This window comes from Numida meleagris, chromosome Z, assembly GCF_002078875.1.
Source record: "Numida meleagris isolate 19003 breed g44 Domestic line chromosome Z, NumMel1.0, whole genome shotgun sequence".
NCBI lineage: Eukaryota > Metazoa > Chordata > Aves > Galliformes > Numididae > Numida > Numida meleagris.
This window is the reverse complement of record NC_034438.1, coordinates 13,720,230-13,737,795: the sequence shown is the minus strand read 5'-3', so window position 1 is coordinate 13,737,795 and position 17,566 is coordinate 13,720,230. Positions and strand designations below refer to the sequence as shown.

Sequence of the window (17,566 nt, the reverse complement as noted above, 5' to 3'; positions counted from 1 at the left end):
TTAAGTTGCAATTTAAGGAAATACAAGGAAAAAAACAGTAAACCAATTAGATGAACGTCACTTTTCCAACTCCCATTAATACTCCATCTGTCTATAACCATCTCATCCTTGAAATTCTAAGACTACATCAGTGCATCCTTCATAATCTAATTAGATCAAATATATGTACAATCTTCATAATTTCAGATTAGAAAAGTTCCAAAAAGAAAAAAAGAGAGGAATCAAGCTGATAAATGACAAAAGGCTTCTCAGTTAAAAGATCAGTAAGATCCATGCTTGTGTGACACACAGCAGCTCAGTCCATCATTTAGGATAGGACATGCTGGCACTAAAGGTACTTAGACACAATGCAGAAATGTCAGACAGGAACAAGTGTTTGCTTGGTGTCCTAAACGATGTTACAATTGACATTTATATTAATCCACTCGGTATTTTGTACACACAAGAATTTGGCAGATTAGGCTGTTTTGAAGACAAGGAGGAAGCCAAGCATTGTGCTCGACTGATGGTGCTTCTCTTGTCTGAGAAAACGGTGCCAAATTCACAGTCCAAAACAAATGTGCAGCTCAGCCAGTGACAATGCAGCTTTTTCCATAACATTTCATCAATATATGTTAACCTGCTTCACAGAGATTCTCTCTAAAAGTTCTGTAGTGCAGTTACACTTACAGAAGTCCTTTGTCTGCTACGCTGACAGAGAAACAACTATGCCTATTGACCCTAACAATTTTTTGATGCAGCTTGTTAGCAAGCAGCCTGGCTTCAACAGCACATCTAAAAGCTATGAAAAAGTAGGCAGCTTGAAAAAGATCAAATGTAACTTATGAAAGATGTAGTATGAACACCTGTTTGTACAAGCATCTGCTGGCTAGCAGAAACCAGAGGCAGCGGCATCCCAGCAGAGACTCCATGGCCACTGCCTGCCACCATGATGTCTGAGTCACTTAAAACTTCTCCACACTTTACTCATCTGAGTGAAGATATTCTAAATCAAGTGTTTGTCTCGTGACAAAAGTGTTTTAGAAAACTTCAGACAGGATAATCCAGACTTTTCAGTGTACAAGCAAAGGAGAAAAATAGGTTCATTATTTGAAACAAAATACTGTCTTCTTTGAAAAGCTCAAGTTCCATTTTTATTTTTGGATCACATTATTCAGCATGGAGAAGGGCTGGAGGGTCACAGTGTGCAACAACTGAAGTTTGAAAAGGGAAAATTTCACACAACTGGCTGTGTCTATGCTCTTAACACATCAATGAATTGAAGCAACATCAAATGGCACTCAGGGAATCTCTGCTACCTGAGCAGTCCCACAGATGAAGTGTTCCAGGTGTTGCTGATGCTGTGAAAATCTTAAAATCAAAATAAAACCTTTTTTTTACAACTTGACCACACTGGGCAAGAAATATGTATATACACTGCGTACACGAAGATTGAAGAAAATGTATGAACATAAGCTCTATTGAGAAATGAAAGTGTGGGTGGCCCTTTCATAGTTTCCCGTGGTAACAATTAGTTATGGTTCATAGTAGTACAAATCCTTGCCTGTTGGAAGAAAAGCAGTGTTTCTCCAAGTACACAGATTTATGCAGAAATAAAGAACGTGCTGGGGAAAACGTCAGCGCTTTCTCAGCTAGGTAGTGCTGTCCCCTACCTACTGACAAATACACAGCTGCCTTCTGCCTTGACCAAGGAGGCAGCCTGCCTGCTTCATCAGTGTTGGAAGAATACATACATTTTTCTATCATTTTCCTCTGCAAAATAAATGCAGTGCTCTTGACAGGCAATACTGCATAACTTCAGCAATTTCATCACCATAATATCTGATCAACTTGAACCAATTAAGGAATTTATTCTCAAAGTGCCTTCTTACTTTATAGATGGGGGGCTGATCTTAACTGGGATACAGATATCAACTGATTTATCAAAATTCTTTTATCAACAAAAGAATTTCTGTGGGGCAAACAGATGTTGAAAGCTTGCTTCAGACCAGTGCCTCTCTTACAGAACTATTACTCTTTCTAGAGTTTCAGGGATTTTGTCTGCTATGGGACAAATAAGTGCATTTGGAAGCTCATCCTTTCCTGTAGACGTGCTCCCACTTCATTTGAAGGGCTCAGGTTATGGAGAATTCTTTGTCTTTCTACTGATGTTGATGGCAAGTATGTTTGATAGGGACAACTCAGGTAATCGGAGCACATTTCCTCCAGAAAACAGCAAAAAAAAAAAGGGTAATTTCAGACAGTTTGTGTATGAGCCACCTAATTAATGAAACAACAATAACAACAAAACAATAAATAGGCTTAATTAATAAAACAAATTTCACTCACACTTTAGCACTGAATGAAACTCCATTTGAGTGGAGCACAGCCTCAGCACCCTGCACAGTGGCTTTCTGGAAATCTCTTGTATATTGGTCTGCAAGGATTTGATTAGGCCAGCTTTGTTCCTCCTACAAACACATCTGTGCTGCAGACATCCTAAAAATGGAGCTTCAAATTTTTATTCCTTATCTATGATCTAAGCTTTGTTCTGATTTAAAGGAAGGAGCATTTCTTCATGTGCATTTTTCCAAAATTCTCATATTTTTAACAGTCTGTAATTAAAATCTATGCTAACACACAGGAAATGATGTAGGATTTCCCCCCCTTTTAAGAAGTCAGGGTAAGTTAACTCTAGTAAAAGAGAAATATCCATGGCTCTTAAAAATATAATTTGTTACATTATTATAGTGGCTTTTCATAAATGTAATTGACTACACAATGAGATTTCTGTAGGCAACTAAAACAATAGACAGAACCTCTCTCTGCTTAAATCTACAAGCAATATCCATGTAAGGCATTGATTTTTTTTATTGGTCCTTGCTTCTTTTATTAAAGGAGGTTAAGAACCACACCCTAAGTCTAATACTACGTTTTTTAAGGGATAGCTATGACTAGGAAAAACACTGTTGCTAAAAAGTCAATGTGTATACACAGGTATCTTAGGATTACTGGAGATCTTAATGATATTTCACACATCTTTGCAAGTTGCTGAGACGTACAACTGAGGGGAGGGAAAACTTTTGTCATGGTCCTGATCTGTGTTTCTTAAGGAATTTCAAAGAAATATAATGGAATTAAGTAGCCAGACATTAACTTTGATTACCTCTCTAAGCAAAAAAATCCCAGAGCCTTAAGAAAAATTGCACTTTTGACTAAACAAATGGAAAGAAACAACATGTTTAATTCCAACAGTAACAAGATCTCATAACTGAAAAACAATTTAACAATAACTTACAATCAAGCCTTCAGTTACAAAGTTGGAAAACACAGAACAAACAGTAACCCTGAAAGATGTAATCCTTATACAGCTTTTCCTGTAACTGGAACTGCTCCTCAAGTTTACCATCTAGCTAAAATGGTGCAGCCAGCTGTAAAGCCTGCTGTTTTTGTGGGAGCAAGATAATAAGTCATGTTGAGGCTTCTGTAAGGAAGATATAGTTATTCTGAGGTGGTCATCATGTTTGGAAAGACTCCCTCACCTCCTGCAGAACACTAACTGGAAGCTGTCATGCACTTATCTCAAGAAAACATTCACAAGACTGCACCATGGGCATATATGTCCAGGAGGCCAAATTCTGGTAAGCGTGCTCCTTGTGGTGAAAAAACATGCTTCTTGACTGGTGGAACAAACAAAGAGCAACTCAGAGAAAAACCAACTTCAAACAACCAGCAGTGTACATGGGCTGACAACAGTAGAGAGAAAAAGAGCAGCTAAGTATTTAGGGTAAGCACATTAAATTCCACCAGTTTGATATCTGCTATCTTGTCTTAATGTGAAGTCTCATTCTGGAAGGTTCTGCAATATTACTGCAAGTATTTCTGCACAAATGTATGTAACTCTACTTAATTAATTACCTTTCACAGGAACGGGAGGATGAACAGCCTCAGATGTGAAAGCCAAAGAATCCCCCAAGAATCACAGAATCACAGCATATCCCAAGTTGGAATGGACTCACTAGGATTACCGAGCCCAACTCCTGGCTCCACACAGGACCACCCACAATTTAAACCCTATGTCTGAGAGTGTAGTCCAAACACTTACTGGATTCCAGCAGCTTGAGGCTGTGATCAATGCCCTGAGCAGCCTGTTCCATGCCCACTACTCTCTGCTGGAGAACTTTTTCCCAACCCCCCCCCACTCCCCTGTCACGGCCCCATGCCGTTCCCTCAGGCCCTGTCACTGTCACAGAGAGCAGAGCTCAGTGCAGCCGTCTGCTCCCTGTAAGGAGCTGCAGCCACCATGAGGCCTCCCTTCAGCCTGCACTGCTCTGGGGACCTCAGCTGCTCATATATCTTCCCCTCTAGACACTCCACCATCTTCGCAGCCCTCCTTTGGACACACTCTATTAGCTGTATATCCTTGTTGATTGGCCCTTTTGGCTGCCAGGGCAGACTTCTGATTTGAGTTCACCTTGCCATAACCCCAAGATCACTTTCAACAGGGCTGCTCCACAACGTCTCATCCTCCACTCTGTACAGATATCCAGGCTTGCCACATCCCAGGAGCAGGATCTGGCACTTGATTTTGTCGAACTTCATTTGGTTGGTAATTGTCCAGCCCTCTAATTTGTCAAGATCTCTCTGCAAGGCCTCTCTAACCTCGAGGGAGTCAACAGCTCCTTCCAATTTAATCCTATCCACAAACTTTATTATTATACCTCCAAGTCCAGTATTTAGATAATTTATGAAAACATTGAAGAGAACTAGCTCTAAAATGGAGCCCTTCAGAACCCCCTCTAGTGGCTGGTTGGCAGCCTGATGTAATCCCATTTACTGTAACTCTTTGAGCCTCACCCACAGCCATGTGTTCACCCATCACATTATGTTCTTGTCTGGCTGTTTGCTGGACATTTTGCCCAGAAGGATAATGTGAGAAGTGGTAATTAAAAGCATTGCTGAAATCCACAAAGATTACGTCAACAGGCATTCCTTAGTCAACTAGGTGAGTAAGCCGTATCATAAAAGGAGATTAAGTTTATTAAACAGGACCTTCTTCTTGTGAACTTGTGTTAGCTATGACCAGTGACTGCATTTACAGGTGTTTTTCAATAAGAACTGCAAAGTATGCTTTTCTACCTCTGCAAAGTGTGACATAATCCAGCCAAGACATCAATTTAATTTTGAAAGGCCCTAGATGCATGCCATGAGATACTTAGGGCTTTTCTGATTAATATCTACAGCTTCCTATTGTGCAAATGCTATGGATTTGGGAAGAAAAGATAGTAAGATATTGACCTTGCATCCATTTCATCACTTGTGGAGTTGTACCAGATGTAAGCATTTTTTCTGTGAAGTGGCTTAATAGATCTTCACAGCAAGAATTGTGAGCTTTGGAGCCAAGTGGAGGCATCCTTGGTTAAGAGGGCTATTTCTGTCTAAAACAGATAAGACATTTACACTCAAAGATAATTAAATTAGTTAGCAAGAACAACAACCGACTACAAATCCACAGAGGAACAAAACAGAGAATGAAACAGTTTGCTAGGAAATAAATTATGTTGTCTGTATATACACCAGCACTTTTTTATACTGTTCACCTGTGTCATATTCTTTTCTCGTAATACATTAATATTTCCTTTACCTTATGAAAGAAATTGATTTAAGTGGTGCAGAACAGTCAGATCAGTGACTTCCACCTTAAACACCTTACTCAAAGCAACCCCAAATATCAACACAGCCTACGACAGGTAACTCTTGTGTGTTATGTTCTGCCCTCAGCCATTTCTGTTGCAGAAGTCCTTGAAAATGGACACTAAGAATGTGAAAAAAACTTATTTTCCTTGCCAAGCCCTGAACCACAAATAATTTCCATTGACTTAATAACCACTTTTATCTTCCAGGAAAACACTTCACTGCAAGCAAACACCAACCCAGGATATATACAAGTAGATTAAAACAGATGTGTTGAATTAAATCCTATACAACAGCAACTGTAGTTGTCATAAGTGTATTTACTGATATAATTAGGGGTATTAACTATGCAATCATTACTAGCAAATAATAGAGTGTTTGCATTTACAATTATTACCTGCATTCACTTCCCTATGCTTGCAATTTCCTGTTCAAAGTCAAATCATTACATTAGACTTTGTCTCGTGCTTCAGTGCCTTAAAGACAGAAAAAAATCAAAGGGTGTAATGACATTACTTTACTTTGTACACATTGTTGTTTAAAATTTAAAATTTAGTAAATGTAAACATAATTTTTTCTGTCTTATTGTAGGCATGGGTGGCAAGCACTAAGTGCCTTTTAAAAGAAACATGATACACACAGTTTTTAGCCAGCCAGGCACATTATTGCTGTGGTTATTTTGTCTTTGCAAAGTAATAAACAGCATATATGGATTCAAATATAAACTCTTGATCCAAGTGAGTTCACACTTGTTTGTAAATTTCCTGCATCAGCCTTGTCTCTAATGCCAAGACTGCACATTGCTAGGGGATTAATAAACAAACAAAATCCCCAAACAAAGAAAGAATGTTTTTATTTCCTTTCAGTACATTTCCCTGAACATACTCTAGGTAAGAGTTAGGGAAAGCCCACAAAGGACACACTTTCCAGGCTTGGTGGATCTTCTAGCCTTTCCCCCATCCAACTGCACTCCACCATCACACCAGTGCAGGGCTAGAGAGTTTGCACGGACACGAGCAGGAGTCCAGGAGACCCCAGATGCCTGCTGCATGCTCACACACTTCTCTTTCACTCTCTTGGCACCACTCAGGATTGCACAGATTTCTGTCACGTCCCAGCATGGAGCTTTCCAAGCAGAAAAGTTCTTGTCTATTTTTTTTTTTTTATGGACTGTAGAAGGGAAATATCCTTAGATGTTTCTCCTGTGGGAATGGATCATTTATTCCTTTATTTAATGTTTTGATGAATTTTTAACTTGTGAAGACCCATCCATTTTATCCTTGGCAACTTTTATAGAATTGTTGCTATGTCATTGTATCAAAGACTTTCTTTGTGCTTGTTCAAATCTTTGAGTAGGCATGGGAGCAAATAATAAGTGCTTTTTGAAAGAAAGATGGCTTACACAGACTACAAAATAAATCATATTATTCCATGTATTTACCAATTTATATATATTTTTAAGTTTATTTCAATTTCCCTTGCCCAGAAGGCAAACTTTCAGGTGTTTCCTTGAGTCTTTTTTTTAAAATTGGTGTCAATTCTGCTATATCCTATTTCCTTGGTGTCAAGGCTGATGTAAGTGATAAATTCCCAATCACACTTCATATTTAACAGTCTCCTATTACATTCTTTGAAACTCCAAGGTACATCTCCTTGACCAACTTAATAAAACTGAAATACAGGAGTGAACAGAAATTACAACTGGCTCTTCCTATGATATAACAATACTATAAGCCTATCTTACAGCAATTCTGTGTTCCTTACTGTGGAATTACTTAGTTTTTAAAACATTTTTCATATTTTTTTAAAACACATCCTGTGCTTCAGGAGAAAAATGAGTATCACTGCATAACCAAGGATTCAAAATCCCCAGCAGGGTGACAGTTTTCTCAAGCTCTGCGGCAAATACATCATCGCTGTTACTGTTTAATAGATGAAGTCTGTTTTTGTAATGAGCAAGAAGAAGAGAAAGCAAAGTAGAAACACTCTGTCCAGTTAAATATCAAAACTTCCTCCAGATTCAGAAGTTAAAGAGACCTTGTCTTTAGCCTGTGGTTCTCTCACGTGTAGCATCATTCCTATGCTAGTCTTCTATAGTTAATTCTTAGCACTTCTCCAGTAACAGTGAAAGGAAATAACCTAGACCAGAATTTTTGGGGAACTTTACCAGTGCCTTGCTGTGGAGGCCCACTCAGTGATCAAGTTCCCCAGCATTATCCCATTCCCCTTTCCATCATCCCTGGAAGTGGGTGATAACCAGTGTACCTGCTCACTGTTACAGAGAGTAACTGGGAAGACTAGGGGAACAGCCAACATTTGAAACAAACAACAAAGGGACTGTCACAGTCAATTTCATCAAGAATTCTGCTAAGCTGGTCAAAACCATACTCCAAATGGCAGCTCTACTTGCCAAAGTACCCAACTATGCAAAAAGTGCTGCTGCAACCCTGAAAATGATCTGTTTCTGTTGAGGGTGATTACCAGTACAAAGCTTTATGACAGACACTCCGTGTGACTCAAGGATGGCACCCTGTGATTTCTGCTCTGAAATGCTTCTCTGTTGCTTCTGCTTCTTTGGAATGGTTGAAGAGAGCAATGATGTACAAAATAGTGCTGAGGTGTCAAACACTTCTTCATGTACAGTGCTATGAACCAGTCATATTCTGCAATTGTTCTCCCATTTCCAGTCATGCTTTTATTTTGTTTCAGATCAGATCCTATCACTTTTGAAGACCACAGCATGGAAATAAAAGGTGCAACAATGCAGACAGTCTCTTGGTTCTAAGTTCCTCATAGAAAATTTGGCGGTGCAAATTACTGCACAATGATAACCGTTACCATTGGATGCATTCCTAAAAAGTATTTACTGTTTGTTTCGCATAGTCATTTCATAACATGCTATGTAGGTGCAGTAACAGTTTATTTTTCCAGTTGCAGATGGTAATACTGAAAGCATTTGCTCTCCACATACCTCTACACAGAATGATTCACTATAACTCATGCAATATGCTTTTGTAATATTAGTGTTTATTTGCTTGAGCTACTTCTCCTTTTCTTGATGCACAGTTTATTAACTGAGGCTCATTTAGCTAGTGCATTACAAACAGTTCACATAATTCATGCAAAAAATACAATTACATCTGTAATATCAAAATGACAGTTCAAATAAAAGCTAATTGTGAATTTCACAAGTGGTAGCTCTGAGCAAGCAATATTGGGTGCAGATCATCTCTGGTAAAAGAGGAGTAATCATGGCTCACAGGAGGACCAGAGTGTGCATTGGTGGCTTGGCTGCTTGGGAAAGAGAAGACATACATTGGTATTACAAGCCCTGCAGCTCATATACAGAATGACTGACTTTTCCTTCTCACTATACCTGCCACTAACTACAGATGTGTGGCTAATTTTTGCAAATGACCCCACAAAAAACAGCAAAGAGGACAACAAATTGGTGATTTTGTGTTCTAAAGAGAAGTAAATATAATGGCAGCTAAGAAGCAATGAAGGAAATCTATGGAAGAGCAGAAATGCTACAGATAACTGAGATAACTGGACAGGAAAACTGGCATGTACGTTATTCTGCAGGGTGTCTGAAGTTGATTCCTCACTATGTGGTCTTCTGGCATGTTTGTGAGTGAAGATATCCAAGAGCTCGAAACTGCTCACTAAATACTGGAGTCACAGATGTGGTTTAGAGAAAGGACAAAAGGCACAAGTCTTTTGCAATGCATATCAGCATTTCAACTACTAGATATACTCGGTAACAAACCTAAATATGGATTTAGATGGGCATAATTCAAGGCTACTATAACTGAAAATTCCAGGACTACATTTTTCTTCTCTGTGTTCTCTTACAAAACATACTCCTGTCTACAATTCATTCCAGAATGTACTTTCCACTCTTAGAAATCCCAAATTCCTTCTTGTTAACCATATACACTATCCACACAGAGGAAAGATAAGATGAAATCGTTTCTTCTCCACGGGAGAGCTTAGATACTGTCACACTGGCCTAGAGAAAATACTGATTTGTTATACATAATGGCAAAGAAGTAAGAGCAATGAAAGCAACTCAGAAACGCACAGACACAAGGCCCTCCCTCAAAATTTTCTAACAGTCATCAAAGCCATGCCTAATAACAGCAGAAATTGATGATGGAAATATTACTTGGTTTTCTGCCAAAATAAGTGTTCTTTCCAGCAGGAATGGCTTAGCAGTATCAGAGCAGTGTAACTTACGTTTACCTGTGCCAAGCTTCCTGATCTTGGCTCCTGGAATGGCTTCTGTGGCAATTTCTACTACATAATGGAGTATTTTTCTTGCTCAGAAATACTTCTGGAAGTAAGGTGAGTATTCTAAATACTCTGCCTGTTTAAAATCTGTTTTAAAACTTGTCACTTTTAAATACGCATTCTCAACAATTCTGCCGCTGTTCTCATAAAACAGGATTCACCAAGCTGACAGCAATGTCTAACTTTTTTGTTACTGCTAACTCTGCTTTGGTTTGTATTCCATAATTAATTACGTATATAATTGAAACACTGGCAAAAATACATCAGTTAGAAGAATCAAGGAACTAAAAACAGACACATTGACTACCAACCATATTATAGTACTATTATTCACAAAGAAGTAAGGGAGTCTGCAGCTTAAGGTAGAAATTCTGCCCTTTCTCATTATCGTCTCCTACTCCGAACAAGATTAGAATAGTTATATATGGAAATATATAACTCTTCCTGATCACCAAAAAAATAATTTAAAAAAAAAAGTTCACGTATGAGAAATGGTTTGTAACTGCACTGACTTTAATCTGAGTTTGCCTAAATCAAAAACATGTTCAGCCAAAACCCCAGTGTCACTGATCTTTACTGAGAATTTCAAACCGGACAACGAAGTTCTTGCTATCTCCCAGCTCCTGGAGCAGATGAAAAGTTCCCTTTCTCAGCCAAGAATATTCTGCAATTCAACAGCACCTTACTGCTTAGATTAAGAATTCCTCTACACATCACAAACTAAAATCTATGCCTTTAGACACCATCAATCTTCTACTTAACTTCATGGTGACAGCAAGAAGCCATTAGTTACACCTTCAATCCAGTAAGAAGACTCCTCACCTTGGCTAGCAACAGAAGATCTACAGCACATGGTTGAGCAGCTACACCATTTCACAGTAGAATGTATGCAGAATTATATATACCCAAACAAGGCACCAGAGTCACTCATCCTTGTAGGTCCCTTCCAACTAGGAATATTCTAAGGCAGATCTAAGTGTGAGACTGTTCAAAATGCAGAAACCCAGACACCTATATATATTTCTTTTTATTCAAGGTAGGGCAAAATCCAGTAGCCTAGACATCTGCAACTGTCTCAGACTGCCTGCTTTCCCACCTCTGCTTCAAAAGGCACAGGTATCCTATACGTTTTATGGGCTATCTGCAAGTCTCATGCAGGTATTTTAGATACCTAGAGATTCTCCATATGATTCATACACGTATGAGTGTCATCCTTAGGTATCCAAACTCCCCAGAATCAATGCAGAGAGAATCAATACTGTCCCTGGAAAAAAGAACAGCTGATGGAGTTGATTTAGTTGCTTGAAAACATATGGTTCAGGGGCATTTGAGGTGCCTGGCTTTAAGCTTTTTATAGAGCTCAACCATCTTCTGGTTATTCCAGGACAATACAGATGTCCTGCAGGTCCTGTGTCGTCTCTGTGAGTCCCATACAGATGGCTGAGGTGCCCAGGAGTGTCTTCAATGACAATAAGACCTACGCATGGCCTGTGGATTAAATCCGTAGTTCTATAATTGGCAGCTGTGACACCTAGTGCACACCCAAACTTAGTTCAATTTGGACATGGAATGTATACAACTCACTCACATGCAGTAAGAGGGCAGACAGTAGCACAATGGAAAGATGTTTTCAGGGAAGTAAAACCCGGATTTCATGTCTCTCAGAAGGGTAACTAATTAATCATACTTCTAAAAAAAACAAGGAAAATAGAGCATTTGAGCATAACAGTTTCACACACTAATTGAAAAAAAAAGTGATGCAAAAAATTAAACTCATTTCTGAAGTCAGACTAGATAAAAGGCACAGTAGTTTCAGGCTTGCAGATCCTAAAATAATTTTTGCACAAAAACAGTTTACTCAAAAATATTTTCATGGTTCTATCAGAAAACACAAACATTTCACTAAACCTACTCCAGAGAATGAATTAGCATAGATGCAGTAGTGTAGAATAAACTTTGATTTAGTATAAAGAAATGATAAAAGACATTTCCTACTTTCACTGGGAAGAAATTAGTTTTGGAACTACGAGCTTATGTATTGTTTTATTAACTGGGACTAATTCCAGGTTTATCCTCTACGTCCTTATGTGACCTGCACTGATCAGCTGTAGACAAGGAACAAGCAGACAAAACTTATTTTACTTCCTAAGCCTTCTGTAAACTCTGCCTGTAGCAATTCAGCCCCTTTTTGATGTCAGGTGGTATATTAAGCCAAAACCCCTTACACGTACCCAATACCAAATATGTACGCTTAGATACATATTTGAAACCCCATTGTTACATTAATCTCAAAGACAAATAGCTGGTGTGTACCTGAATGCAAACTTTTCCTAAAAGCAGGACTACTATTGCACAGAAGTCAACAAAATATTCACGAATCACTTTTGTCTCTCATTCATGTGCCTCGTCACCTAAAAACAAAGCTCTGCAATTTTCAAAAGTATATAATCCCACACCTTCAAAACAACCTAAATTCTCAGGAACCGTAGTTCTGCTGACTTTACAAACATGTCTTCAAAGCTGCGAAAATAGGCCTTCTGCTTTAATTATGCACATATTAAAAATTATGTTCCCACTATTGTGGCCTTCACACTTTCTCTCTGTCACTGCCTGCGCTGTGCCCTTACTGCTGCAGGCACCTCCAGAATATGGGATGTGTGTGGCTCAGTGTCCAGCTGGCAGGAGTCTGCAAGTCCCCAAACTGCCCAGCTCTAACCCACATGTGAAGCCCTGATGTAGCAGACGTTTTTGGCCACATTTAGCATCTCCATCTCAGTGATGGTGGGCACCATGTGACTTCACTCTAGCCATAGCCTCTTTTTAAGCAGCTGGCAAGCCAAGCTCTTGGCAGAAGGAGAACATGAACACTAACTAAATCAATGGAAAGCCTCCAGAAGACCTAGCAGAAAGAAAACATGTTACTAAATGTCCAAGATCTGGTCCTGAATGCTGTGCAGTTCTCCTGCCAGCCGCTGGCCTCACAGCAGTTTTCCTGCCAGGAGGAAACACGTATGGGATTTAAGTGCATGCCAAGGGTGGATCTGACCCCACTGCTGAGATCCAGCTCAAAGCACAGGCACTTGTACAGCTGAATATAAGCTTTACTTTCAAGGCACAAAAGTATGCAGTTCTTACATGGTTCCTTCCATGTACCAGTGCACACTGTGTCAGTAATGTGCTTTGGTATAAGATTATATATATATATATATAATATATATAATATAAGATTATTATACTCTGCTGCCATAAAAACAAACAAACAATTTCTGAAGTGTATTTCTTCCAGTAAATGTGACACTGCAGATCCATCCAGTCCCAGTGGCAACATATCCAGTATATAGCACATCTAATTAATTTTCCTATAATTAAGCTTATAGGAAGGTCTCAGCAAGTTTGTGCTGGGCAGAGCTCTGTGAGATGGTCAGGGTTCATCCCCTAGCAATGAGCTGGGAGAGTGGCTGGAAGCTGTTTGCAGAAACCAGAAACAGGCACACCCGCATGGAAAAAAAAGAAAGAGAAGAAAAGTCTACTGGCAAAAAAACAATCTCATCTACATCATGCAAGAATGACACATCGTTGTTCTCCGTGCTGCTATCTCCCATATTCCTGTTCAAGTTATACTTCCTCGTTTGACTTTTTCAGCCAACCATCTCCCACACGCTCAGAGCAGAAGTGCTAGAAACTTAGAAGTTAAGAATTTATTTTCAGGATGACAAAGTGCTGTCGCTTTACGCACACAGTTTCGTAGCATTACTGCAAATTAGGAAACATACAGTTAGCACTGTGTCCTGGATTTAAGCACAGGAACACAGTTACAATGTTTTCCAGTTTTTGATTCAGGAGGTAAGCTCATAGAAATTACTATTTAATCAAGTTACTATAGACAAAGTCACCAGAGAAAAGGTGACACTGTGGTTGAGTTTTACTTGTAACATGGAGATATTTACTTAAGACACCTGGACCACACCTCAGCTAGAAAAGATTTAAAAGTCCATGTGTACTATTATATATTGAGAGAAAAATCAATTGGTCCACTAGACTACATCCAAGCAGGGCTTATTTTTGCCCACTTCATGAATGTACTGCAACACACAGACACAGTGGAGAAAGGATCAAGTCAGGACACATTCATTTTTGTTCTACTGGCCATTCTGAAAGACAGTGAATAGAGGCTGGTACATGTCTCATATTTCACTTAGAAATACCAACTTTCCACATTTCAGCTGAACCAAGGAAGAACCTGCAAATTTTATTTCAGTTCACACATCTAACTAAAGGAGTGGTATGCAACACGGAAAAAAAAAAGAGCATACAGCCTTATCCAGCAAATTCCTATCACAAACTTCCTCATTTAACAAAATCTGAAGACAGAGAAGGATACCGAATAAAGTAAATAAAGGCCTCACATTGTTATAGACCAATTCTAATATAAAAATAAACACTTCACTAAACCACACTTCCTTATGCACTCCTTAAATAGGCACTCTCATTTCCCATGGGACATGCAGGTAGCAGAAAGTAAGTACTGCTCTAAGTAGGAAATGAAAGTAGGGAACAAAAGTGAAAACTTGACCCACTCACTGCCTTCAGCAGCCAGCTACATTTGGGATTCAAATGGAATTTGGTAAATGTTACAGAAAATGCCTTACCTAGCAAGGGAGAAGATAATTTTATAGGTGATCTGATGCCCAGTAGACTGAGGACAAGAATCTGAGCCACAAACGTGGAAGTTAATATAGACACTTGCGTTCTCCCAGTCTGAGCTCTCATTAATAAATAAAATGATCTTTACAGAAGAATTCTCTGAAAACCAATCATCTGAGTTCTAGTTATATCTTATTGCAGCCTAATGTTTCATTAACAATAAGGTAATATTCCTTGTATTTCTCCAGTCATTCTGCAAATACAGATAATTAGAAATACTAACTATGCAACTCCAAGATAATGCAGAACTGTATCAGGGAGAAAGAAGATTATTACACCTTTAACCAGTTATGATTACAGGCAACTATAACATAGCCCTTTGATTTAGTATGACATTCCAAAAATAACACCAGAAAGACTAACAAAACATGGATTGCAACTCTGTATGTACTTAATTTCCACTTGCTAACGCTTAATGTAGGATTGCAACTAATGAGCAAAGAAAAAGGAAATAAATGGAGAGATGGGAGATATTTTCATAGAATATTTTATCAGTCTGTTTACAGCTTGATGTAGAATCTCTTTCCACTCCACTTTTTCCAAATTACTCATCAAGCTGCTCTGACTTTTTCTGCTGGCACTGGTTTCAGCCAAAAGGTGAGGAGGGGCACCTGCTTAAGGAACCCCCCTAGTGCTGCAGCTCTGTTGTTCTGGAAGAAGCAGCAACGTGTTTGTGTAAGATTAGTAATTATGGGAAACATACTGTTCTCCCAAAAGGCCAGAATGAGACAGAGCAGATTAGGTTTTGGATTTGTTTACAGGAGTAGATCATAACTGGTGTTAGCGGATCAGGCTGATCACAACAACAAAGTTCCCCCTGAAGTTAATGGGAACTTCCTGTTCTAAAAGAGTAAAAGACCAGTCCCAAAGGACCAACCAGGTTCAAAGCAGGGCTCTGGGTGATACAGAAATGGCTACAGAGCGTTGCTGGTTGCATGAAGACGAAGCATCAGAGAAAGCTCAGCTGGAAGGATTAATTTCCAGCCCTACATTTAATCTAGAAGATGGATGAGTTAAGGTGAATATAACTGGGAAAGAGAATAACTGTGGAAAGTCAGAGGTACATTCAGTGAATGTGAATCCTGGGCAGATCTGTTGAATAACAAACAGAGCTTCACCTAGATAAAAAGGTTTCTGCTAGCTACCCCCAGCCATCAGGCTGTCTGAGGTTACATGTTCGTTTCAAATCCCTTTTCTAACCTCTGTTTAAAAATTTCTAAGTGTTTTTCCTATGCAACTTGTTCCTTTTGGCCTCAGACCAAATACGCCCTGCCTTAAAGTGCTTCCTCTGTACTTTCAGATAGTTCTACATTTATCAGAGAATATACTAAACATGCTTGTTAAAAAAAAAGTTTCAAGTAAAAAATTAACATCACACAATTCTTCCATAATTTCAGTACATGAACAAAGAAAATCTCAATATCTAACATCATCATTGATCCAGACTGCTTGCGTTCCACACACCTGGTGTTGTCTATGAAATTCACTTTCATTCTCCAACCTGCTGTCTCCATCTTACCCACTGTCTTTACAATAAGACTGACATATTTTTCATATTTTATACCCAGGCAACACAATCAAGGAACTTGCACAGTCCTGATGCATATAATATAAAAACACTCTCTATTTCACTCTCTATTTAAAGTTCTACATACACAAAGGCACAGAATGATATCATAAAACTTACCATCACTTGCAGAAAGTGAGTCATTTGCACAGATCAGTGCCAAAGTAAATAGCAGATGCCGAAGATCCATACCTCTAATTCTGTAATAATAAAGAACAATAAGAGAGTTTCTTTATAACCTAATATTATTATGGGTACATGACACTTAAATTATTATCTATTTTCATTGAATTTCTGATTGAATTTAAAATAGAAGCATATTTAGTTTACAGCTTATTGCCTCATATAGTCATACATCATCTTGCATTAGGAGACAGATAGTAAAAAATCTTATTAAAAGAAGACTAGCTCATGGGTCACTAGTTCATTTAACATAAAAGAAAAAAGTCAGTATTGTCAATTTCTAGCTTGCTTCAAGGAAGCAACCAAAGTAATCACATTCCCTACAGAGCAGCCTTTGGGGAATGGATCCCAATGACTAGCCCAGGTTAAGGGTGAAAGCAGGAAAGAACAGCCTCTCTCAGAGAACAAAGATTTCCAGGTCACGCTCCCCTGATGCTGTGTTTGTCTTTGCAGGACACATATAATACTTCCTGAGTCTAGATCTGCATGAAGTAAAAAATGAGTGATGGGGGGACAGAGAAACAGCACTTTTATATTTGACCATAAAGTAGTACAACAAACTTTGATTCTATGCTGAAGTATTTTCAGCTGGACATTTTTCTTCTCCATCCGACATAATACGTCAGCAGAATAAATCAAACTATCAAGTCCACTCTGGAGCAACAACGTTTTAACTGGGTGCTACTGAATAAAACAACTGGTGCTAGCAAACTTGGCTGCTAAAATAGTCCTAGCAGAGTTAGCAAAGTTTGAATTTAATCAACTGTAAGACACAAGCATGCTGAGTATGGAAAACTATGTTCACATTGAACTTAAAAGATAATTCGCTTTTCTTAATTTTCTCACCCCAAGAGAACAGATTACTCACATTGCAGGAAAAAAAGCAATTATTACTAATGCCAGATTTCTCATTCATGCTGTTTAGAACAAAACTGGAAAATCAGAGTATATTTCTCACACCCTCATTAGCACAACTACTCAATAATTCTCCGGTTTCATGCCCAGCACAGGGAAAATTTATTCCAGCCACACTGCAGAGCCTAACCTACAACTGCACAAACTGGGAGGTGCTTCCCACTGTTCTGGGGCTGCTACAAGAATGCCCCGCTGCGGTGCTCATCCCTGTCCCAGCAGGCACAGCTCTGT

The 17,566-nt window shown here is 38.8% G+C and overlaps 1 protein-coding gene across 1 annotated transcript in view; it reads right to left on the bottom strand.

Moving 5' to 3' along the window:
• The window catches only part of GHR (growth hormone receptor), a 140,703-nt gene that overhangs the window by 53,436 nt on the left and 69,701 nt on the right, over nucleotides 1-17,566 (bottom strand). The window contains exon 3 of the mRNA XM_021380466.1: nucleotides 16,358-16,437. Within this exon, the coding sequence (XP_021236141.1) occupies nucleotides 16,358-16,427 (70 nt within the window). The 5' untranslated portion in view covers nucleotides 16,428-16,437. The remainder of the gene's footprint in view (nucleotides 1-16,357; nucleotides 16,438-17,566) is intronic.